The sequence below is a fragment of the Phycodurus eques genome, chromosome 10, assembly GCF_024500275.1.
Source record: "Phycodurus eques isolate BA_2022a chromosome 10, UOR_Pequ_1.1, whole genome shotgun sequence".
Taxonomy (NCBI): Eukaryota; Metazoa; Chordata; class Actinopteri; order Syngnathiformes; family Syngnathidae; genus Phycodurus; species Phycodurus eques.
In genome coordinates this window covers 27,173,113-27,200,313 of record NC_084534.1, presented here as the reverse complement: position 1 = coordinate 27,200,313, position 27,201 = coordinate 27,173,113, and the positions used below count along the sequence as shown (strand labels likewise).

Here is a 27,201-nt window from a genome sequence, read left to right as displayed (position 1 = left end):
CAGGGTATGTAAACTTATGAGCACAACTGTACATATATGCAGTCATATGTACCCACTGTCATCTTGGAATGAAATTGTTGGCTACACCTTTCTCATCACCTCTAGGTGGCGATGGCATATTAGAATGAAAGTGTATAGCTTTTTCGTAACCTCGAGATGGCGGCATAAATTTATAAAATGTGAAAGTATTTTCAATTTCCCCCTATACCTATGTATAATGCACACTATTGACTTTTGACAGTATTTTTGGGGAAAAAATGTGCATTATACACGAGAAATTACGGTAGTTTACTTGAATACTTTTTATACCTACTGCTACTGCTCCCTCATTCTCATCATCTCTCAACCACTCCTTAAAGGGGCCGCACGCAGAACACAACTGGGACTGTTTGTTTTGTTAAATTTCTACTGTTTTAGAATTCACAAAACATTTTGGTCAACATTTTTTTTGTGTGTGTTTACTTATGTTGCCCAAGAATATTTGAGGGCTTCTGCTATTGTGGAATATACTGTACTTGGAAGTAAAACAGATGATTTTTGAAGTGCTTGAAAAGCTTGATATCCCATTCTTACAATCGTACTTTGGTAAAAAGTGCACTGATCTGCTTTTGTACGTAGTGTCCTGATGGAAAATCAACTTGTACTGTACGTTCACACACGTATGTCCATCGGATACTGTACTGGGTATTCTGAGAATCACATATAAAGTATACATTTATGTGTGACAGTCATGTGCATTTGCCATTAGAGTGAATTCCATCTAGTCAGTGCAGATCCATGTTCCTTGTCCAGGTTTGGATAGGTTCACCACAAACTCCTTAATTTTGCGAAGATTTCCAAAACAAGAGGAACTAAGGTCAAAGAGCCACTTTTCTTGAGTGATGGCGAAACTGCTTCAACTGGAACAGCTGTGGCTTCTTGGCAGCCGGAGATAATTGTTTGCAAATGTCAGTACTTAAAACTGATTTACTGTTATGGCGGGAAAATCACAATACTCGGACTGCGTTTCCATCTCATGGTTTGATTTTTTTGTTTTTTCTCTCCCCTAACAAATGCCGCACTCGTTCATCTTTAAGAGACACTTAGGTTTAACTGCTCAGTCAAATTTGGCAACGTTTCCAGACAAACAAACACACATTGCGGCCATTATGCCCGCTAATGTGCTGCATCTCAGCATCGGGAATGGACGGGATGAAGATAGCGGTTGATTGATATCAAATTTGGCCGTGCATTGAACTGCTTGAATAATTGAAGCCCTTAAATGTGTTGGCTCTAAAACTATGTATGATCTTTCACTCTCAGACGTAAAGTCAAAAGTCCATTCTTAGAAACTCTTGTAATACATCTTCACCCAGGATGGGAAGCTCCAGTCCTTCACCGCCCCGCTTCAGAATTAGAGGCTCGCTTTAGCGGCGATGTTTGCAACCAATTGCGCCGTTCCCCAATGATGGCGATAACCCGACGTCCCCGGGCGGATACCCAACCTTGTGGGCAGGTTCACGGTTTTGCCAAGGGTGACGCTCGCCGTCCTTACTTCGACGGCTTTGCTTAAACGGCGAAGCAGAGACGGATGAGCCTCCCCGGTGATGGCGGGGTGGCTGAGGAGGTTGTCCTCCATCTTTTAGCTTGATGTCTTTCCTCGCAGCCATCGCTCACGACGTGTACGACGCACGTTTAGGCGCGCGAGCATCTGATTTACAATAAAGATGTGTGAATCGTCAGTCCATCATATAAGGAGTACAGACACTCAACAGGCATTACATTAGGAACACCTGGAACCAAAATGTGTTTTTTTGGGGTGGCCTAATGATGACTCAAAACTCAATTTCTTGGCAGTTTTTGTTCTTTATCTTTACTTTATATCTACTCCCTTACAAATGTATTGGGAGAGTGCAGCCAATTCCTTCATTTTGGCTATTAACATTTTGGTTTGGCATCAAAAGAATAAAAAATCAATGTACATTTATAGGACAAAAGTTTTTATAGGACAAGGTTTTTGCCGCTGTTTTCGATGCACAACTTAAAACACAGGTGTCAGACTCAAGGCCCGGGGGGCAGATCTGGCCTGCCACATCATTTTATGTGGCCAGCAAGAACAAATCATGGGAGTCAGCTTCCATGATTATTGCTGAAGTCTGTACCAAAATTTCAAATTGTCATACGTCATAAACAATAATGTTGGGATATTGCATTTTTTTTTTTGTCACCAAAACCCTATTTGCAGTAACTACAACAATAGCTGAACAAACATTTCCATCAGTTATTCATCAGTTTGTGTATCTATTACAATAGAATGAAGCGATTAAATATGTCTATTGTTTTGCAATTATAACGGCCCTCTGAGGAAAACCGTAACTCCAATGTGGCCCGCGACAAAAGGTTGTTTGACACCCCTGACTTAGAAGAAAACAGTTTTTGTTTGTACATGTGAGCAAAACTAATAAAAAATTAACTTTTACATTTTAATTACGCACAAACTTCAGGTATGCCATAACTAGTTAGCCACAATAACTGAAACACCAACAGCCATTTATTGAATGGTTCAAACAGTCAAAGACAGAAATACAAACTGAGGACACTCGCAAGGAACTTGAGCAGGCCAACTCCGGCTCCTGACAGCACTTACCAGGACACACCCCTTAAAGGCACAACACTACTGTTGTGACTTCTGGCTTGTCCCAACATACAGTAGTACACTTTTGGAAAGCAGTTTATTTCTTTACATATTCTTTTTCGATATGTTGTTGTTATACAATACAGTGCTGTTTTTCTTCATAAACAAAACTTTTTGTGGTTTTTTTGGGGGGGGGGGGCGCTGGAATAAAGCAATTCAGTTTATCTCAGTGGGAAAAATGGCGAGTGAATATGAAGAGCTCGTGAGTCAAGGCACCACCATACATTCATACGAGTTTGATGCGTAACCAACATGAAAACCAAAGACATGTCTATGGATGAAAAAACAAAACAACTGTGAGGCTGAGAGAAGACGGAAAATCCAACATTTGCCATTACCAATACAATAAAACTATTCAGGATGCTATGAAGAAGAATTGAACCACTGGTGTAATTAGTAACATCCAATGGGTAGAATATTTTAAGAGTCGTCAAGACAATGTAGCAGACGCCTGAATGAATATACATTGATACATTGATCAGAATATTGAGATGACTAAAGCCACAAAGAGTGCAAAGATCCCTTCTATCAATTAGGATGTGTACAATTGCAGGGCGGGTGATTTATTTCGAGATAATTTTCCTGTGTTTGATTGTGTCGCCAATTTCCTGTCAGCTATGTGCTATACGTATACACCGCACCGTCAACCCAGACAAATTCAATTATTTCTGACACGTACGTTCATACACCAACAATAACTCGCAGCAAGTCCAACAGAATAAAGAGGCGCGCGAGCGGAGAAAGCATCCGCGCATTTAGCAGCTCGTGTCGGCGAGGCACGCGTTACCTGTCGGCAGTCGCCCGAGCTCTCACGCGCTTCTGGCTGCACGCAATTATTGCCTGCTCACAGGCTTGAAAGAAGCTGTCAAAAATAATATTGTCTCCCTCCCAGAGTTGCAGTAAATAAAAAACCTTTAAGCTCTTTTCCATTGAGCGGGTGCTCGTCCGAGGATTGGACGTCTGCAGTCAGAGGCGTCCAGATTGCGATTTTCTTTTTTTTTTCTCTCACACCATCACATAACAGTTGGCTCCAAATGGCGTCGGCGGGAGCACCGCAGCCATTACTAACTTAATCCTTTTGCGAAACTTTTTTTTTTTTTATTCATAAGATCATGAAAATATTGCTACAACGAAAGGAACAGAAAATGGGCATCTTTTGATCTTTGGGAAGACTTGGTGTCAACCAATCAAGGCGACTGACACATAGAAGAGAAACCAACCTCGAAAGTAAAGAAACTTGGCTTATTTTGTTCGAGACCAAAGCGGTTGCCCGACAACAGCGAGCGCTCTCTCTGGTGGCACAAAGCGTACGACATAATGCAACTTACCTTAAAGCCTTCTGCCGCTTGTGTGGCTACCGTCTAGCACACAGCGCCGGATGGCATTTTATGACTTATCCATCTGTCTTTTGTGGAGGAGTTTGCTGAGGATTTTCTGGATCAGTTATCTGCTTTGTAACATGAAAAACTGCTGTTGAAGGAAGGCTGTACGATAGATTGTTTCAGATGGATCAGTTAGCTCCGCTGCTTCTTTGTATTTTAGCCAAGAAGCTTCTTGCCTGCCGTGCCTTTGCTCTTGTTTGGCATTTTACCCTCTTTCCTATCCTGCTTTTGCAACGTTTACGCTAATTAGCACCTTAGCTACCATGCTTTTTCTGTACTAGCCAATTATCTCCTAAGCTAGCCCACTTACAACAATTGTCTCTTTTGACCAATTACCTACAATTACCTACCCTCCTTCAGTATTTTAGCCAGTCAACACTTTACCCACCAGCTTTTCTTTTTTTTGGTAATCTGGCTAATTTTAGCCAATTACCCCCAAACCTACCCTTATTCCTCCTTCCCTACTCTACCTTTTTTGTACTTTAGCCAATTAAGTGGACATGTCCATCAAACGTAAATTTCATTCACTGCCAATCCCCTTTATTAATCTGGAAGGAGATTCTTCCAAATGTACAAGTTGGATTTGGTGTTTGAGTGTTGGAACCTCTCCAACAACACAGTAACACGTCTGTGTGGTTTGGGCCAGCCTTATATTCCCCGCCGACAGTTGTAAAGCTGCACTGTGAATGTAGGAGCTAACCGTGTGTAGTGAAGACTTCCATAGGGGGTGTACAAGTTGATTTTACATTTGGCTGATGTGACCAAGGGACTAAGATGCAGGAGAGTGTACGTGGTCTTTGGTCCCAGAACCTGCCAGATGTGATCCATCTATGCCTGCTTACATTAATTTCCCCTCCCATCCCTAATGCAGTTTGGCCCAATTAACACAGTGGCTCTTTTAGCAGCGGAGGTTGGAGGGGGGGTAGGTGGCGCATGTGTCAGAGTTGCACTTGGCTGCATCCTCGCGCCGAGTGCCATCCAAAATGGAGGGATAGCTGTGAATAGCAATGCTTCCCACTTCCTTCGCCGCGAAGCTGCAAAAAGTGATCGGATGCGCTCTGTGCCGTTGGCCACTTTAGCAATGCCTCAGCTCCCGAAGGTTAAAGAAGGTGGAAGAAGAAAAGCCCTTAAAGCCACACCAGAGTGCGCAATTAGAGGGAGAACTGAGGAGCGTAATGGCAGTGGTGGGGTTGAATGAAATGGTGTAATTTGAAATTGTTTCACCGGGAAAGCCTCATTGAGATGGGGAAAAAAAAAAAAAAAAAAAAAAAAAAATGATATTAAGAATGTGTTGTTGTGTATTGGATTCTGAATTTGCTGAAATGTACCTAATAGGGCTCGTTACTGGACAAGGTAACTGCTTGCACTTTCCTCAGGGCCAGAAATGTAGAAGTGTAATGCCAAACTGTAAAAAAGAAAAGGGGCACCGGGCTACAAAAGTAGTTCCTTTGGGAGTACCACCCCACTGACTTTCTGATAATCAGCCTGTGATATCCCGGTTTTGCTTCAGGCTTACGAATACTGTTATCCCTTTAGATTCTTACACTTCTTGCGTGACCTTCTGGCTCAACTAATATTTCGTTTCCAACAGCATCGCAGGCTGACCAAAAGGAAATTGACACAGGACGTGGGACGTGTCCTACTGATCAATGCTCGGTATAAACGTCGCCACGAGGGTGGCGGGGGGGGGGGGGGGGGGGCAACTGTGATGAGGGCTTAAAAACTGTAATTTGCAGAATACAATACATTTTCTGTTCAATCCGAACACATTTCATCAGCCTTATGAAGCTCGGTTCAGGTGCAGCTAGCTGAGACGCCCCTCAAGGGTACATTTCACGATCTTGCATCAATTGTGAAATAGTTTGGGTTTGGCGGAATATGAATAAAAGAACAAAAGAAGCAACTCGCACGAAGTACCGATCATCCCTCAAGAGTTGAGGGCGAAATATTCCTTGACGGTTGCTACATCTAAGCCGTTTTCACATGCAAATTTTTGTTTAACATAATTCTCAACAATTCAAGAGTGCTGCTAGAGTTTCACATGGACCGCAACGTGGGAACTGCGTTGGAGTTGGACATAATATTCCATTAAATCACAGTTTGTCAAACTCAAGACCCGGGGACCAGATCTGGACCGCCGGATCATTTTACATGGCAGGCGAAAGCAAATCATGTGCGTCGACTTAATGTTTTGTGCGGGAATACCGAAATTTCAAATTGTCTTCACTTTTAATAATGTTGAGACAAGCATTTTTTTCATAACAATCCCTAACAATTGCTGTTGTTCTGTATGGACTGTAACATGGGATTAAAGCTATTAAGAATTGGGGCAATTGTGTGGAATCAATTGTTATATAATCATGTTTTCTCCCTTCCCATTAAAAACAATGTGTAGCAAAACATGTGTTAATTGTCCCCAATGTCAATCAGCGAAAGGTAATCCAGTACATCCCGTGTCATGCGTCTTTCGTCGGTCGCTAATATGCTAATATTTAATTCGGGAAATGTTTGCAATGCCACCGTACGGCGCCGGCGTGGTTGTATAACATAAGCACAGTGCATCCAAGCAGAGAAATTATAATACATTTCTGTCAATTAGACTTGGCATTAAAAATAATTGACAAAGATTGACTTTCAGTGGGAGTATACGAGCTGTACAGTAGAGGACTCGCAAAAGTCTTCCTGGCTTGCCGTGTGGGCGTACGAGGCGCAAATGCCTTGTGGGATGTTTGTAAGGTCGGCGAAAGGTTCTGTGCTTTAAACAAATAGGTTCCATAACAGTACAAAGGTCAGAGTACAGGCTTGGAGGAGGATTGCAATTGATGAACATGGTCGATAATAAAAACAGAAATATACAGATGTGAGGATCTGGACTGTATTATGCATGTGAAGTCAGTTAAAATGGCAAAATAAATCCAGTACATTGTGTCTTATGCTACGGAACCCTTAGAAACTAGCTTTGTATTTTCACTGACCTTTCTGCTCTCGCTGTGGTGTGTTTGTGCAACGAATCCTTCCGATGACTTTGATTCGGAGCAGTGATTCTCAAAGTGGTGGTAGTGAACGATCACTGAATTTCATTTTCAAACTGTGGATCATGTTTCATTGGCTTAAAACTTTTTTTTTTCTCTTTTTTTAAATCCAGTTCAGTACATTTGTTAAGTACAGTTTGGTTATTTAACTTTTAAGTGCAACACATTTGTATTTAATCTTTAAGTGTTTTGTACTGTGTTTAAGTTATTTCCAATGTTCAATTTTAATCGAATCATTATTCAAGTACAGGTTTTTTTATTTGACTATATTTTAAGTGCAGTGTTAAATGTTCAAATTGTGCATAATTTTACAATATTACAAATTAAAATATTTAAAACACTTTTTAGTTATTTTTTGTTTTTGATGACCGAATTGAATTAATTACGATGCTACTCGGAGATCAAAGTATTTATTTTAGGAGTCAAATGTTCAAGAACCACTGAGAGCCATCGCACAACAACCGATGCAGGAAGCAGTCTCTCTCCGTTGTTCCCTGGAACACGGACGTTACAATTAACTACGTTTGTGTTTGGCTATGTGTCCGCTGCATGCACCACATACATAGATATGTACACCACTTGACAAGCCTAATATGGCGTCGTTATGAAGTGCTGCCTCTATGAGTGAAAATGCAATTCTTGCATTTATGGGGGTTTATAGCTATCATCCACAACTATATTTTGTTTGCAAAATTTTATTTCCACCCAAGCTACTACAAGAGTAGCTGACAGAATGCAGATTAATCCTATCAGCTTCTGACAGATCTTGCTATATTTTTCAATATTGATTTAAAAAATGGTTAGAGCGTCAGCCTCACAGTTCTGAGGACCCGGGTTCAATCCCTGGTCCCGCCTGTGTGGGGTTTGCATGTTCTCCCCGTGCCTGCGTGGGTTTTCTCCGGGCACTCCGGTTTCCTCCCACATCCCAAAAACATGCATTAATTGGAGACTCTAAATTGCCCGTAGGTGTGACTGTGAGTGTGAATGGTTGTTTGTTAGAATGTGCCCTGCGATTGGCTGGCAACCAGTTCAGGGCGTACCCCGCCTCCTGCCCGATGACAGCTGGGATAGGCTCCAGCCGATCCGCGACCCTAGTGAGGAGAAGCGGCTCAGAAAATGGATGCATGGATGATTTTTTTATATTTCGTGACTATCCTATACATTCCCGCACTGGATCAATTGGTGGCGCGTTTTTTTTTTTTTTTTTTTAGAAAGCATGCGTGGTTGGAAGGTGGAGGAGGAGGCGGGACAACCATTTTAGCCAATGTCATATCCAAGCGATGAAGGCTTTGTTGTAATGCTGAATTCCAGCGTTAGGGGGCCCCAGAAATCGTGGATTATAGCTTTAAGTGTGTTTTACAGTTGGAACTCACTTTTTTAGACTCTGGGATCAACAAGTAGCCACAGCCTAGCTCCATTCAAAGTTGGCATGGTAAGGTTGGTCTCGCGCTGGCACAACACCGCAGTCGAGAGGGGGCGAGGAGATCAGACGGACCTTCTCAAAACAGGCTGAGCTACTATTCTTGATCCTTTGGGTTTTTCGATGGATCTAGTGTATGTCACAGATAAATTACTTAGCCACCTGGGAACTTCTCAAAGTATTAACTCAGTCGCTGATTTGTGTTGGCTTTACATACTTATTCCACAAGAAGGAACATAAAAGGGGGAGTTAGGTGAATAGTTTTTTGATGGCGACAGTTTGACTTTTCCCACTATTTCTAATCGGAACAATGTCCAAAACTCAACAAATCAGTTTGACCAGCAACTGGGATCGGATTGCTGTCGGTTATACTTTTACCAGCTTCCAGTGGTTACATCATTTGACGACGTAACCTACTTGTACAAAAGCATGGCATTGACATAAATCTGTTTCAGATGTTTTTGACCTTATTTCATTGTTGTAATCAACGCACCAAAGCCCTCCTGAGCATATAATCGTGTTGGGCGCGTCCCCTCTCTTTCTCCTTTGTTTGACGGTAGAGGTTGAGTGGTAGGAAAAAGGAGGCTTTGCTTACCTCGCTAACATGCCGGCGCTTTTTCACAGAGGAGCCTCGCCGCAGAGGACTTTGATGCCTCTTTTGCCGCAACGTTGCTCGGGACGGCGGGCGGCTCCATTGACGTGTACGTCTTCAGAGGCGGAGGAGGTTTAAAAGCAGCTGAAACAAAGCATGTCGGCAGTGGGCCGGCGCTGCAGGCGACGGGGGGTCTGGCAGGACTTTAATCCTGGCAGCGGGGCTGATAGATGGACGCCAGAGTTTCATTCTTACCGCTGCGCTTGGCTTCTGAGTGATGATGGAAATCCTGCGTGCCCGTAATTTCCTTTTGATGTCATAGCCAAACACGGATCTTGGCCCTCTGCGCCGGGCCCATCTGGGGAGCGAGGTGTTGGCCTAGTAGGTGCACGGTCTCAGGGTCCAGGTAGCTTCGAGCCAGGCACAGAGTAGCGGTCGCCAGGAAGTTTGACAACGCAAGTACTGGAGGTCACAACAGGCCACTATAAAGGCATCTAAATGCTGCAAAGATATTGCTGAGACAAGCTCTTACATTAAAAACAAATCTTGGTCAGTACATCCATTTGCTGGACTTTCAAATGAATATTTTGCCATTGAGATGAGTGATATTCATAAATATGGCCTCGCTAAGTGGCTTCTCCTCTTTATCAGCCCCAAACATCTTAGTTCATCCTCATTTAACAACTGTAGGTCAACTTTCATTTACCATAAAAAATAACCCATTAACCACTCATTACGACAATACCTGGCCCCCATTCATGCAATTTATTGAGAGCGGATCCAAACATTACTCCACATTGTTCATCCTTTTTATTTCCGTCAACAATTAAGTGAAATAAGGAGCTATATTTTCTTCTTTTCGACCTAATGTGTCTGCTTAACACCGCTTAACGCAGCTCCAATCACCAGCCCCAGTCCTTTGATTCATTTTGTACAATTTTGCTTTTGTTGTTCTGTAATTACCCCTCGTTATCCTGTAATGCGGGCATAAATGTTCAATTAAACAAACAAACTAAAAGATTCATTTGGAATAAGTCATTCAAAAGGAAGTGCTTAAAGGGGACATATTTTGGCAAACCAACTATTTGGGATGTCATAGTCTCTACTGTGCAAAGAACTCGGACAGAGCTGGAGTACCACCGCCATGCTACAGTGCTTTCAGTGCTTTGCTCAGCAAAAGTCTATACAAGACTCGAAAAGTGTACCAAGCCAGCAATCTGCTATTTGATCTCCATTCCCTTGACCATCTCGAATCTGATGCCATTTAACAAACATGATTTACCACCGAACATCTTGACATGAAACGATGTCGGAAAAGCATCCGTGAAGGCTTGAATTGGATTTCACAAAGGGCAAGAAAGACATGAGGACATGCTTTGCTCAAGGGCAGCTGTGGACGTCAAAGAAAGCCAACAACTACTTAAGGTCGCAATACAGTAAGATGAAATAATAGTGAGATTCAATTACAAAGCGCATGCTGTCCTTGGGCTCTCGGCCTCTGTGCCACACTTAATTGAATTTGCGCTTTTTGAAAGCACGTCGCCACCGTGAGACCATTGTGTAAGCGTGTTAACGGTCGGACTCGGTCGTACTAAATAGCAGAGGTGGGGGTCACTCGAGACATATGACTTGACCTCAAAATTTAGAACTGAAGAAGCCTTTTGGGATTAAAGGTGAAACATCTTTAACCAACAAGAACAGTCCAGTTGGCTTGATTCAACGTTTGTGGATCTGAGGACAGTAGACACTACGGAGACAGTTTTGGAACCATCAAAATAAGAATGTGATTGTGAACGTGTTAGCACAAGCGACTACTGAGTGCATAGTGGCTAACGTGCGGAATAGATGTTGTGACTGAGCAAGATCGTGTGACTTCATTTATGATTAACTCAAGTCATGGCGAGACTCCATTTTTGCCACAGTAGTGTGGGACTTCTGAAACTAGATGGTTACGACTTGAGACATATTGCACATACAGTACTTGTGACTCCCATCTCTGCTGAAGCAGTGCATGTGGATCGACGGAGTTTATCGCGGTATCAGGGACAAAAGCCAAGTCGCCAATACCGACCTGCAAGCTGGACTGAACCCACGACGCAATTTGTATGACACATGGAACTTCTTCAGTAGTTGTCCTTCCTCTCTTTTCTATCACGTCAAGGCTGACCGGTTCTATAGCTTTTATTTCTCGTTATTTGCACCCACTCTGAAAGCCTTTAAATATGCAGCTTCGGATAATAACACGGAAGACGCGCGGCGTCTCACTTCATCCTCGCTGAATTTTGAGATTCAGAGCCGCCATTTTCTCCACGCCGCCCTCCCTCGTTTGCCTGCCAGCGCCTGTGACCCGCGCTAGTGTGAAGTTCACGCGCTGAATGCACAAATGGCGACGGACCGCAGCACTCGCCTGTCCCCACTCCGCATTACCACGACAACTTGCTGCTTCAGAGGCCTTCATTAATATGCCGCCCGAGTCCTGTGTTGCTTATTAAAGACAACGGAATATCTCCTTTGTAAATACAAACGGACACTTTGCAAACAGAGGTGAAAATAACATTAGGACACAGTTTGGAATTATGTGTATTTATCAGTTTGTCGTGTGTGGCATTCACATGTAAAACAATGATTGCACTGCAAGCAGGCTTTTACGCAAATTAAAATATAGCGCGGTAAACAACAAGATAAACGGCTGTTTGGGAGATTGCTTTTTTGGGAGCATGGTATTAAGCTACGGGGATTTGGTGGGGAGCGCGGTGTATACTGGCGCGGCACAGGTGTCCCTTTGCTTTCACAAGGAAAACGAATAACGCGTTCGAGCAGAACCGACAAGTTCTGACACGGCCCGTTTGTATTTGTGTCTGCAGTCGATTTGCCGCATTAGACGCCCGCCCGACGTTATCTACTCCGCCACCAGTTCATTTGTATTTCAGGCTTTTTGTGAGCACGTTGAAATGTGAAAAGCAAGAACATTTAGCTAACCGGCTCTCATTTATCTCGCTGACAGTACTGGTAAAAAAAATGTTGCATTTGTTCGGCTGTCTCCACACAAGTGATACTTGGCCGACGTTGTTCACTGTTTGATATGACTGCAAGGCAAATATCAATGCAATTCCATTAATGTCAATGTGAAGTGCTTCAGAAGAAGCTCATCATTCATTATTTTACAGTAACTGTGACATTTTAAATGGAACATTGTATATGTTTTGGGGGCGTGGCTAGTGAAGCCATTGCTTTATCTGGTTGACAGCAGTCTCAGTCTCGAAAATGACCTATTTGTCATGATTGGATGAGAACTGCAATCCCACCTCCCATCGCCACATACCCGACCTTCAAGTGCCTGATTCCCCCCGCAGTCGATGATGTCAAGAAGTTTTTTTTTTAAAATGCACTTACCAAGAAGCCAGATGGCTGACTTGTTTTTACATGACTGACAGGAAGGATGCATTTACAGCTTCATTCCCACAGAGTCCACCCAGATATGTCAAAATGATACTTTTTACTGTATATCATCGAAACGGAAATCACTGAATAATAAACATACACAATAAGACTGCTAAGGTTGGGACACAATCCATTCCTGAGTGGAAATAATGGCAATAATAAAGTAATATTGATGTTACCAAAACGGCATAATTTTTCAAGTACTTTTTTTTTTTTTTTTTTTTTACCATTACAGTGGTGCCTTGATACGAGTTAACAATTCTTCAAAAAAGAGGCTTCACGCTGTTTATTGCCACGCTCAGTCAAAGTTTACTGTCAAAGTAAATGGAACAATGACAATTTCACGTGTATTCAAAACAACCACATCACCAAGTCTTAAAGTCTGCTGGCTTAATGTTGACACATTATGGGAAATTTCGTAGCTAACAGAATGCAAAAGAATAGCATCAATAACAATACTCCCAGGAATAAATTATTTATCCTCTGCGAATAACGACTAATATTAGCGCTTTACTGAGGAGTTGAGACCCTCTCCATGTGCAAGTATATTCATCTCTCTATTATACTGCCTCCAGGTGGCCAAGGAGTGCATACCAGGAGAGACAGCACAATGGCCATTGAATTGAAGCAAAAACAGTAGCAAAAATTGTTCCATTTCTTTACATTCAAACATTTATTGTATGTTTTTTAGTAAAGTACTAAAACGTGCGATTTGTCTTATTAAAAATATATATTATGTCGTGTTTTTTTTTTTCAGGAGGCCGGAACAGATGCATGTCATTTCCATTCATTTCAATAGGGAAAAGATGAAATAGAATCAAAACAATAAAACATTTGAGGTCAACTTTGATCACAAGTCGGGGTTGATAGGACGATCCTGGAGTCTTCCTACTTGGAAGTTTGTGTCCACTCATTCCAGGCTGTTCCATCTTTTCCAATGAGCTTCACACAAAAATTAGCAACAGAAACCCAAAGAAATACGCAAAACCGTGCCTAGAGTTAATGCTTTCATGATAGTTTTACATTTAAAATTCCATCAACGTCTTTAAGGAGCTTTACCCGCAACAGTATTGCGCTTTACGTCTTGTGTTGGCGGTAAACTCATCATGCTTCCCGCCTCCCCTGCCCTGATTATATAAGTATTTATAACTCTCCAGAGGAAACACACACACGAGCTAACGACGCATTTATCCTCCCCACATCGACGTTCCCGGACAGCTCTTGGATTCATGTCTTATCTTCCCCCGTATACTGTGGCCGTGAAACGTCGACGGCTCGGACTCTCCCGAGGCTGCTTCCGTGAACCATGCCTTGTGGTCTCACCTCTTGCTTGTGTGTGTGTGTTTTATTTTTCTTATTTTACGTGTTCAGAGATCAAAGACTCTTCTGGGGTCCTTAATGGATTCTGATTTATGCTGTATAATTATGTGGGATTTTATGGATCGTGGCGCAATTTGGGGTCCTGACGATTGTGAAACTGGCAGACTGTCAAATCAATTCTAATTTGGATTGCCTCCCAATGGGCACACGTTCATACATACCCACCTCCCGTAAATATCTTTGAGTTTGAACATTCAAATGGACGCATGAATATATTTACTGGCAAAGTCTTAATTTACGCAGTTTTTTTTTTTTGACATGTCCTTTGTACTTTGGGGGTATTTGTACTTGGCGATGTGTCTGCTGCATTGAGAACGTGCACGTATCCGCACACTAATTTGCCAGCTTGGTGATGAAGAGCTGCCTCCATGAGGGAATTTTTTTTTTCAATACTCTGGGCTGCAGCTGCCATAAGTAGTTGCTGCTCAAAACAATGCGATACTCTGCCCCACAGTACAGGGTGGCGGGGTGAATGAGACAGGACCATCCCCTGAAAATCAGTTTAAAGGTCCCATATTTTGCCTAGTTAGACCTCCATAGTGACTCTCTAACATGGACTTGGTAAATAAGTGTAAATTGTATTTAAAAAACAAAACAACAAAAAAACACCTTGGTTTTGTCATACAAGTGTCCAGAAAAGGCCCCTCAGACAGCTACATCGGTTTGACCCAGTTTTGTATCCGCTTTGTCCATATTTGGTTTCTTAGTCAAAAAGTCTGATTTTGATTAACAACTACAGTTTGTCCGTTTACTTAACTTTATGTAATGTCACATAACCTTTTTCCGATCATGAGATGTGGACTTACTTTTATGCCTGTTTTTGGTTTCCATATTTTGAGAAATACACAGGACGTGTACCACGTGTACATGCACACGTGGCGAGGCCTCTCCATAACTTCTGCTAACAACCCAGGCTAAAACCCGACGTACAAAGCTTGTCTTGCAGTCCAGATGTATCCGTTCAACATACTTCCTTGATACCAATTCCTTTTAAGGCAGGCTTTGGTGGTATATTGTGGCGTCTTGGGGAAAGGTGAGTTTGTGAATGGTGAACCGCAAATATGCGGGGATTACTGTGTCATTGTTGGACTTTTGATTGACACCGCTCCTCCCCAACACCGACTGACAAAGAAGTTTTTTTTCTTTTTTTTCTCCGTTAGGGCCGCAACACACACACCTGAGCCCGAAGTCTAGCGAATGACAAGTGATGAAAGGAGCAGGCTTGCGTAACTCGGTAGAAAGGCTTTTGTTAAAGCTTGCTTTATTCCCATAACACAGAGTTTGCGCTTTGACGTCATTCGGATCAAATCGATGATGTTCGCAGAGTGTGAAACTATGTACTTTGGACTTTTGACTAGTAGTTCATGAAGTCTCTTGTATGTTCATATGTCTTTCAACATTTGCATTCTCAATGAATGAGCATAAAGATGCGACCATGGTTTGGATTGATTGTTAAGGTGAGCGCACCTTCATGCCAGTCACTCTTATTGTTAAGGTGAGCGCACCTTCATGCCAGTCACTCTTATTTTATTATTTTATATATATTATATTATATATTATAGATTATTTATTTAAAACCACAGCAATTTGCATCCGGGCAAATTGCCGTTATTAATGGGACGAAGAAGAGCGTGGAGCCTTCATTAAATGTTGTTGTTCCTCCGGATGAAAACAAGTCAGATGCCAGCGAGCCACTAATATGTGCCAATTAAATGCCTCGCACACTCTGGTTGACCACTCCACACCTGCAAATGGACTTAATATGAAGATAAGTGGATTTTTGTTTGTGTCTTTAACTGCACTAATAAATTGGTATTTAAATGTTGCGACTTTCGGCCTGTCCCATTTGGGGTCGCCGAAGCAAGTCCCTCGCGTGATTTGTTTGGTACCGTTTTCACAATGTAGCAGCGTGTACCATGTCCCGATACGCTCCCTGTGCAGATTGGCGTTGCAATGCAGTTGCTTAAATAATGTCCTCTCGATAAGTACAAATCTTGCCCATTTTCATGCTCTCGTTTTGTGGAAAACTGATGGGAAAGCGTGAGCTTTGCTGCCGTTTCTCCCACCCGCACGGGTCCCCTTTTAGCCTCGGTGTAACGAGAAGCACGGTTTGTTTGGGAGGAACGCAGCAATTACAGCGCATGAAATTCATAACGTGACCGCGATTGGCTCGCGTGGGAACAGCGAGCTCGCCTAGCGCAGCCCGCGATTCCTCTAGACGTGAAGCGCCCTGACGAGTGCAGCATCCGTGCAATTTGCTCTTTTGAAAATTCCCCGTCCTTTCCTGCAGAGTTTCGTCCACTGGCGAAACTACATTCCCCTCCGGGCCCCCACCCCTGTGTCACACCGAATTGCCTTTCTTCACCAGCATGAGTAAACCAGGAGACCTTTAAAATATTGTACCCTAGTCTCACATATCACAATAGTAGGACAATCTCACTCAATCCAATACAAGACCTACTTCGACAATTCTGCCTTTACAAGGATCATATTGCTAAGTTTGGAAGAATGAACCTTTTTGACCATGTCAATCAAAGGTAAGCTTTATTATCTTCCGGACATGCACGATGAGCACGTTTTCTTCCAAGGCAAAAACATTCGCGAGTCCGGACTGCTCCGCTGGTGGCTTTGTGTCAAGTGTTGGGGATTTTCTCAAAGCGGATGATGAGCTAAGGTTTAACCATTCAACTTGACTCGAGAGAGAAGAGCCCTCAACGCCGCAGATTTAATTAACATCCTTTAATGAGCACATTTAAGGTTGCGCTGACGTGACGGACACGCTGCTCGTGATCTACAGTACGTGGGCGCATAGGTTTCTGTGGTTTGTCTTTACCGTGTTCTGGTTTCGGTTAGCCGGAATGTAAAGCTGAGCATCGGTGCTACTGTTAGCTGGCAAGCAACTGAATGTATCGGGTTGAAGACGATCTATCAAGGTCATTGAATCCTAAGGTCTACGTATGTCTACATCGGAGTTTTTCTATCGCAGTCATACCAGGGGTATTGGAGATTAGTCGGTTGAACATATTGTTTTTTTTTTTATGAGTTGAAATATCTTTTGAATTTTCGCAAACAGTGTTTTAATCGGTTTAAATGTGTTGAAATCATGTGGGAGGGATATTTTAAGGATTAAACTCTAAATGAAAAAAATCTCTCTGTCACGGATTTTCACCTTGGTTCAGGAATGTGACTTGTCTTGAACTTCCAAACCAACACTCACCGAGGCTGACTAATCAGCCTTTTCAGTCATTTATAACGCAACACCAATTGGTAAAGGGTAGAAATAATGGCCTGCACTGTAATCGCATTTCTAAACTTTCTTTCGATCCCAAGCCAGCAGGTCCAACATCACTGACCGATCACTTCACAAATACCACAGACACACGCTCCGATTTTATACAAAGTCTTCCCGGGCGAGTGAAAGCTGCAGACAGTGGGGTGTAACACATATTCTCTTGCATTTTCACCCCCTGTGGTTGTTACTGTCGTTTCCCAGTAGGAACGCTGCTGTTGACATGCATCAATGGAGACTGAAGCTTGTCACTGGGTGCGACTCACCGAGAACTTCTAACGCAGCGTTTCCAAGCTTTTTAAAACTGAGAGCTACTTTTCGGATACCGATTAATGCGAAGAGCTACCAGTTTGATGCACACTTCTGAAAGAATTAATTTGGTCAAATGACCTTGATTTATATGTATACATGTACCGATAATGATATTCATTTAAGTATATGGCGACAGTGAACATATTGCCAATTTCTCACAGTAATCAACTATCATTCAACTACGTAGTAAAGCGATAAATATCAATATGCAACACTTAATACGAATTCAAGTTTTTACAACACTTCTACAACTTTCCTGTGAAATCACAATGTCCCGTCTGATGGAAGCGTAGATCAGAACATGACAGTATTAGTCTGGAAACAAGCAAATAACTAGTGCCACTTTTATTCTTTGCCATCCAGCCGTTCTCCTCCTCTAGTCAATCTCAGAGGCTCATCAATGGGAATTAATCCCATGCCGACTGCATCAAAGTCAGCTATGTCAGTGGTCCTTCTTGAGATGTCTTTTCACCAGACAGCAAGCTGTCCATTTTATTTTGTATTTTTTTTTTGCTCCCCACAGAAACTTTATCAAGGCGGCCTCTCCTAATAAACACAGGAATAGTGTCATTTGCATGCAACAGTTAGCCTGTTATGAAGGATGACTCGAGACGTCTTTGCGCACAGGTGGCCAACTTGCCGTTTGCGCGGCACAAATTGGTTTTACCAGATGGGACGGAAATCAGTCATTAGCCGCCTCTTTTTCTGCTTTACATACTTAAAATCCATGAACATCTTATGGCGGCACGACTGTTTTCGTTCAAGTTCCAGATTAAAGTGTGTGTGATTTTTCTGTGCGTCTGTGCCTTGGCAGGATATCTGACTGTCACCATCGAGCCGCTGCCTCCCGTGGTCGTGGGGGAGACCGTGACTCTCAAGTGTAACTTCAAGACAGATGGGAGGCTCCGGGAAATCGTTTGGTATCGGGTGAGTACGGCGGTGGTTCTGGAGTTCAAAAAAGAAAATAACAAAAAAAAAAAAAAATCTCTGAAATGTACTTTTATTTTTCAGTTATGAGCTAGTTTAAAATGTTTTGTTCCTCTGTACTCAACATTAGCAAAGGAAACAAGTCGAGCCAACATGAGCTCGTTCTTGGTTTCAAAAAAGCATGCGACGTGGTTTTTGTTTGTTTGTTTGTTTTTTGCTTCTCAATGCTAGCACATTGTAAGTTAATAAAAGAGGGAAACGAAACTAAAACTGATCTTTTTTCTTACAAGTATCTGTACTTCTACTTAAAGGGGGAGATTGAAGTGTTAAAACTGTTAGCAAGATTTGAATGTAGCCTCGCTTCACTAATCCCTCGCCCCCTCGAGCGCAATTGTCAAATTCACAGAGAACGCAAATGGCTCTTTAACAAAGTAGCAGCGCTAGCAATGCTAACTAAACAAGCTGATGTTAGCCTCGGCTGCTACGTTCATAGCATGACTTGCTCATAATGGAGTTGTTGCTTCACTACAACACTAAATGTTATCAGTTTAAAGGGTTGTATTTTGGAATGTACAATCAATTAAAACTCAAAACACAGTACAGGATGTGAGTACCTTTTGTACCTCTGTGTGAGTGAACCATTTAATAAGGACTTTTACTGCGACAAAGGAAATCGGTCTCCCGTGTGCCAGTTCTTCTGCCATGTCAAGCCTCGGCCTTTTACTTTGGCCAGCTGCTTGGGAGGCGTCCCTGGCTGTATAGTTCACAGCTGGCGAGTCAACGGTTATTAAAGTCCCGAGCGCTTCACTACGCTGTGCAACTGCTGCCAATAATTACATTTCTGTTGGGGAGAAGACGAAGAAGAAGAAGGGGGGAAAAAAAGCAACGTATGCCGGTAGGAGTTTATTCTGGGCCATAAAGCCGCTGCATGAAATTAATACGCGTGTGTTCGTTGATGTGCGTTGTCGTATTCTTGACTTTATGACTAAAACTCCTCAATAACAGTAACCTTTATCTTTGTCAAAACAGCAGGACTCTTAATGAGGCTGATGAGTGGTGCATGTGAAACAAAACAATTGTTGTCATCCTAAAGTTAAGACTGGCTGTTTTATTGCTTTTACCTTTTACTCAGATCAGTGGTTGACTTATCTTTACGCGTACGACTTAAAATAATGCCTGTACAGATATTTTGATATTTACAGTTTAAACTACAGTATTAATTTAGGCAATTCTAACTTTTTTGGGTGTTGTCGGTTATGTTAGGGCAAGTAGTGGGAGATTGCTCTATTAGAATTAGATCATGTAACCATGATTTGGCTCGTGAAGTTTTTTGTTTTTGTTATTTGATTGGTTTTGGAACATCTGATTGTTCGCTCAACGTGGTCTCGCTGAACTCTCATGCAGCTCACCTGCTTTTACATGAGAAATTCAGACCCATTGTTTTGGCTCCTCCTTTAAGTTTTGGTGAGCGCCGTTACCACGGTTACGGTAACCGCTTTTTAAGGTGACGGAACAAACCTTAATCTGTGTTTTGGACTGAAGTCTCAGCGCAATTGCTCTCGCAGCAAACAAACAGCAATCATCCGCTGTGAAGGTCTGTTGGAAAACACAAAAACAATTTGGACTCGCTGCTGGAAACGAGGGCACGGCTGCACGGCCCCCCGGCCCCTCTCCGATTCACCCCCCGTGTTGGTTTCTTCTATTTACCTGCTGACTCCATTCCTCGCAAACACACCCTCGAAGTATTTTGATGTCTCTCCTTTTTTTGCAACATGATGCCTTTCAAATAAACGTGTTGGAGAACGCTGGCAGGAAAAATGACAGGAAGAGCCCGAACCAGCGTCACAGTGTGACAGGTTTGGCGTAACACTGATACAGTTGCCCACTAACGCTACGATCACGCGGACGACGCGCCCGTAATGCGGTCGCTCACGCTGGGACACATTCGTACTGTGACCGGGCGTCGCCATATGACAATGTCACAGTGTCACTATATGGCTGAGTCACAGTGACACACAAGTATTCTAAAGGTCATTTATAATCACTTGGTTTTTATAGTAACTGACACAGTCCCATCATAACAATGTGACAAAGTCGAACAGGAACACAAGTGCAAACTGAATCCGTGACCCACGTGTAGTAACACAAGTGAGACAGAGTAAAGTATTGCTGTGACGTTTTTGTGCGGTAACACAGGAATACTGTGACACAGGCAACATGAGGCAACGCTGCTTCCAGATCTTCTGTTGTAGCGCAACTGAGGATGGGAATTGATTCGAAATTACGATTCCATTGTCGATACTGCTTATTGATTCGATTCATTATCAATTCACATTGATTAAGGGAATGAAATAATACAAATGATATATGCTGTCATTGATTTTTTTGAAAAATCAAAAATATAATCATATGTTATGATAATACAAAATATATTTATGGACCAAATTTTATTCTGATGTAGTATTATTCCTTAATATGGCAATTTACTCAGATCTTTTCTCCATTTATTTGGAAAACACACCTTTTATGTAGAAAAAAAATGGCAACAACATCAATAAAAACACAATAAAATAAAGTATCCCCAAAAATAACCAATCGTATCTGATCGTGCAACCGCTTTTCAAGGAATCTACTCTGTTGTTGAGTAAATTGTAATGTAGTCTAATGTACAATGTTGGTTACATACAGGGATGGGCAACTACCAATACCAGGTATCGGTATCGGGACGATACCGGTATTATTATTATAGTATTATTATTTCAAGGTACGCACTGAAGCCTGCTAATACAGCAGTCACTGATACTGAAGGCAAAAAAATAAATACATAAAATAAAAGTCCGACAACGAGTAAGTCCTCCTCGCCAGTGGTTGGCGCTACACTGCTGCAGTTTGACACCTCACCAAATCATAATGTGCATTAGAAAGAGAGCAAGGTCTATGTTTACAATTATCTGTCATGGTATTAATTGAAATTTTATATATCAAAAATACTAGTGGTATCGGTACTTGGTATCGGTATCCGTATCGTATTATACTCGTAAAGTAATAATTTAGTACGCTGTAGCTTCTCCAACACAACCGTATCGTAATAATGTGGCACAGTTGCAAAGTAACACTGTAATATAGATGTAACTGTAACACAATCTTGTAGTAATAGTGTAACACAGCTGTACTGTAATACTATAATACATCTGAAACTCTCATCCAACCAAATACTAATTTTGTGACACTTTTGAGAAGCGATACTGTGATGACACAGTCGTAAATTGACACTAATGGAGTCACAATACTGCAACACAGACACGTCTAAAGTGGAGATCTGTCCATTCACGAGGGAACTAGAGTACATTGTTCGGATACTTCCTACTTCCTCTCTGGCTGAGGTCATTACAGAGCGAGTCGACCTCCTCAAGGTCAGGAGGAAGTCACCTGCGTATCACTGACGGCATTCCTTCGTGCGACGGCGTAGGTAATTTCATCAGGCGGCGATGAAAGAAAATTTTGAAGGCTGCGTTCTCACGAGGCAAGTAACGAGGTTGCAGCAGAAAGCGGCCGCGACCGTCTCTCGGGTGGCCTCGACTCAGCATCACCGCCGATAAATTATAAATCAGCGGCTCGTACTCTACTGCCAAACTTTCTTTTCATCTTGGCCTTTTATTTGACTAAATACTGTTGACTTCTCGATTTACCTCCAGTTCCAGTGGAACCCAGGCTGACACTCACCTGGGGAATACTTCATCTCATCGAAGCTCAGCCAATCAGCACCACTTGCGCTCAGACGGAATATTTCAACGCCGGCGGCTTCTGCATCCTGACATATTCCGTTTGAGGATTTTCGCCGCTTGCAGACTGCAGTCGGAATAAGCGAGCGTGCACGTCAAGATAAAGCGGATCGCTTTAGAGAACCTTTTAAGCCACAATTAATCAGAACGCTCTTCAACTTTATGTGCGGAACAAGAGAGATAACACTGAAGGATTTGGGTCTCTTTCATATTGAATACTTTTCCATTTTATTCCTACTGGTGAATGAGGTCTCTTCTGCAAAGTAAAATGTAAGGACGTACAAACTTGACCTCATGCTTGCCTTTTCCACAAAGTGAGATTCATATTTTACTCAATAAACGGCGCATTTTTAAACCTCTGCAGCATTAGAGACAAAATGGTCATAATAATAATAATAATGATGATGATAGGAGGATTTCCTCCCATTACAAGCTGTGGAATTCACCCAAAATTGCGCTTTCCAATGACTTAGTGATCACTTTTTCGCACACCCTATTAGGATAGAAATGTCCACCCAATTTCGTGTCAATTTGTAAAACTGGTTTCGTGAGCTAATTATTTCCAACTTGCTGGGAACCACTAATAATACATATCCTTTTTACCAGGACACATGCTCTTGCAAAAATTGGTCAGTTTTTGGCCATGTTGAAGCCGCCCCGAAAGGCAATTCATTCTTCAGAAGAATAACAGTAAACTTGCTTGGGTCTTAATAATTCATCTGATTTATACAGTGCTTTTCTAGGTCGTACACTTGAGTTAGTTCATGTAATTGTTTAACAAATGTCGTACATCTCGGGTTTTGTTGCGGACTCGCTTCCACCGCACCGCGGAAAACACATCGCAGCCGTTAGTCACTTTGTAGGCGTCGTGCTCTCCAAATGCCGCATTCGCCGGTCTTCCTTCCTGACTTAATTCGCTGTGATGCTGTGAGCCCACAAACGTGACCCACGTGCAAGTTAAAGCATCGCCGGCCAGCTGTGTTTGGACGCGGGCCAGCTGCCTTAATTGCTTGGAGAACAACACAAGGATTATATTTGGAAACATTTCGACACGCTGACCTGAGTGCAAGTGCAAAGTAGACGTCAAGTAAAAAAAAAAAAAAAGTAGTAGTAGAGTGCAATGAGACACTTGATGCCCACACAGGTTCGCTGTGTCTTCTTTTAATGCCCTCCGGCTTTCACTGGGGCGGTTGGTCCTCAAATTTCCTTTGGCCCACATTTTCTCAAATCCCATTAAGGCTGTATACAGGGTCCAAGCTCAATCTAGCAGCCATGCAAATGACTTATCTGTTGTCTGCCAAGAAGCATAGGAGTGTGTTACCTGAGGCCGATGTGACGCTGGCATGAGTTCCTTTGAAATCTGTTGCAGAAGGTAATATTGTTGTTTTTGGTGTTTATTTATTTATTTGTGTGTGTGTGTGTGTGTGTATGATGCCACCACACGGTCTAGCAAAGAGAATAACTTGACGGTAACAAAGAACCAAAAATTGAATTTGCAGGAAAGACAACATGGCAAATTAGATTCAAAACAACATGTTTAGCAAACAGATAAAAATGCACTTCATACAAACATGGCAAAGAAGGATTTACACTGTTTGGTTTCATTCACATTTTTTATTTTTTATTTTTTGCTCTGTTAAGCCATAGTAGTTGCATTAATAGAAAAAAATATGCATTGAATCGTGGAATCATGCCTCTTACATACATTATGTTGCAAATGCAGCGTAAACATGCAGATCCACATATAATATCATATACATCATACACATACATGGTATTAAATTGGAATTAAGCACTTAGACCTGCGGTATAAATCCAGTTTAGTTCTCTAGTGCTAAGCACTTAGACCTGCGGTATAAATCCAGTTTAGTTCTCTAGTGCAGCTTTGACTTGAAATTTGAGGTCATGCGAGTTGTCCTATTTCCAAGGGTTCGCTATACTTGCAGATACTGGAGCGTTTGTTTCTCCTTGCCCTTAATCCTGTTCCTTCATTGTGGAGAGACGCAGGCGTAGGCTCACGTCGGAGCCAAGTTTAAAATCTGCAAGAAAGGGTTGCCCGGGCAACAGTCGGCTCACTCGGTGTGGAAGGCGCAGCGCTCTCCTGTGGCGATGGTTCGGGTGTCCAACTTGGCGGCGGTGCCTCGTCCCCGGTGGGAATTGAGTAGGAAGCGTATCCTGCACACTAAGTGAGTCATATGACAAAACTCTTCAAGACAGATTTTCACATCTGCTATGCAAAAGGATGCAGTCAGAGGGTGCAAGAACAACTAGGCTAACTGGAGCCTACCCCAGTTGACTCTGGGAAAGAGGCGGGTACACCCTGAAGTGGTTGCCAGCCAATCATAGGGCACATATAGATAAACAAGCATTCACACTCACACACACACCGATGGGCAATGGTCCGACGGTCTTTAAAGAACCTATCATGCATGTTAGACAGAGTTTCAAACACAGATCGCTTGACTGTGAGGCAGACATGTTAACCACTAGTCATGAGGAATAACGAAATCGCTAGATTGGGAAATATGTCATTTTAACGAATGAAATGAAACGAATATGGTCGCTTTCTCATCATACAGAGTCACTCCGTCACTGACCATGAGATTAGGTACACAGTGATAGCCAGTTCAAGAGCCACCTTGATAAAAACACAACAATTCTTAGCATTCGTGGACATATTCACACAGTCCGTCATTGAACACTGTTTAATATTTTTGTTGTAGTAACTGGCAGAGATGGGAGTAAGTATTGACCGTCAAGTTTCAAACATGTCCCAAGTTACTGTGGCAAAAATGAAGAAAGTCAAGTCTAGTTCCCAGTCGAGTCAAGTCAATACTTGGGCTAGTCATCAGTCAACAGTAACTGAACTTGTCTTAGTTTGCTGTACCGACACATTCACAATCATTTACTTTGTCTCCTGAATCAAACGCATAAACAACATGAAGCTTAGTTCATGTTTGACCAGCTATCTGAATTCAACTGCGAAGTCAGCTTCCCTGTCTTTATCGGTATTATAGGGACAGTTCTTGCTTCTGTGGTATGTGAGTTGAAACCTTGCACGTTGCCATTCTGTTCTTCTGATTTGATCAAAAACGTCATTCTCAAATCCAAATGTCATCATCTTAGGATCTTTCGCTTGTCTCTGCACGCCTCATCAAACATTTACTTGTCTTTCAAAAACAAACAAAAATCTTGAAAATGTAGATTTTCAAATGTAAGCAGGCGAGACTCGTCGTTCAAGCCTAAATCAAATTCGTGAATACCAAGCCAAAGTCGAGGCTTTTAGTTTAGGGAGTCAAGGTCCTAAAATTGGTGTCTTAAGTCTGACTTGAGTCAAGTCGTGACTCGAGTCACCCATCTTCAGGTTTGGTGACTGCACTCCAGAGCCATTTCTTTTCTTATCAGGAAACCAAATTGAGGCAAAATTGGGATATGCCTTGCAATTCTTGTTTCCAGGTTAGCGAAGGTGTGTTGCTTCTAATTGAGGTGCCCAACCACCCTCAACGTAGCTTGGAAAATGAAGTGCTTTTCTGCACTTATATATATAATATATTTCTATTATATAAGAGCGCCAGGAGCCCCCTTCTGACGGGCCCGCTGCTCGATGCCGACTATGGCGCCCCAAAGGGAGCTACAGTGATGTGGATCATTGCGTTGCCACCTTCCCCCACCCCGCGATGATCTCACAGAGGCAAATAGGCAGCCTGTTGTACACAGGGTGATAATTACGCACTTCATGTCAGCAAAACAGGAGACGAGGCCTCCTTTTCATCCACAAATGCTAATAGCAGCGAGGGGAGCAGTCGTGGGCCGCTAATGGATGCCACTGACGTGAAAATGGGATGCTTTCTTGCCGGTGATGCCCGGAGTAAATAATGTCGTCTTTTGTTACTGTCGTCTCCAAGTACAAAGCACATCCCCTCTGACTAATTAATGAGCTCACTCAGATCGCCTGACTTTCCCTTAATGACTCTCTTGCTCTCTCAGGCATGAGGGCTAAACATATTTTCATCTTTTCATCATATTCATACACAGTTCTTTAATATAAAATATTTGGATACCAGGAGACTTAATGGGGAGTCCTAAATGCGCATCAAACTTTGACACCTTGTCCTGCCCATATTAGATGGCATTGGGGTGGTCAGGGGGGTGGGGGGGTGGGGGGGGGGGAGCTTCATAATTCAGCATCGACCATCTGTTTAGGATGCCCGATTCTGATTGGATCTCATTTGGGCAAATTAGTTCGTCAAACTACGAGGCTCTGAATTCACCCAAGGACACGGGTCCTTGAGATGTTTTCACTTTGGACATCACCAATTTCCCCGTCGATTGGTGTATCCGGTGTCGGGGGCACATTTTCTTTTTTTTTTTCCCTCCTAAATTTACTACTGCATAAGTTTGAGGGGTGTTGTGTTCAGTTTCACCCAAGATACACATGCTTGCTTATGCAATGATCACAAATTTAACAGTCACTCAGTCGAGTCTATGTACGTATGTACAGTATATATAGAATACAGAGGACCATCTAGAGCATTTTCCTAAATTAATCACGTCTGCTGCATTGTTGTTGTTTTTTTTAAACTCTGGCTTCTTCCAAATTTATAATCCTCAGACCAGAATCATCCCGGCTTTCAAAAATCCATTCTTATTATCGCAGAAGAATCAAACAGAAAAGTGATTATTTGGAGATTAGGAGTGGATCAGAGCCCTCATTGTGGCATTTGCATTGGATGTCCACGTCATCTCCATGCCAGATGAGCCTTGGAACGCCGTTCGAATGTTTTTTTTTTTTTTTTTTTTTTCTTTTAGGATGTTAGAACCAGGGGGTGTGAAGGCCCCCTTGTAATCGTTGCTTTCCTGATTATTCTTCAGACAAATTAAACACTTTTCTGTTAGCCTCATGATGCTCGAACTCAAAACATTTTTCCAAGCACGTGTAACCTGGGGACAAGGTTCATACATTTGTATTT

At 42.4% G+C, this 27,201-nt stretch overlaps 1 protein-coding gene across 3 annotated transcripts in view; it reads left to right on the top strand.

The window, feature by feature from the left end:
* Positions 1 to 27,201, top strand: part of igsf21a (immunoglobin superfamily, member 21a) — a 168,681-nt gene that overhangs the window by 37,586 nt on the left and 103,894 nt on the right. For 2 of the 3 annotated variants that reach the window (XM_061689109.1, XM_061689108.1), the window contains exon 2: positions 18,337 to 18,449. In XM_061689109.1, the coding sequence (XP_061545093.1) occupies positions 18,337 to 18,449 (113 nt within the window). Of the gene's footprint in view, positions 1 to 15,287; positions 15,379 to 18,336; positions 18,450 to 27,201 lie in introns of those variants that run through there. The other variant, XM_061689110.1, reaches the window with a different exon arrangement.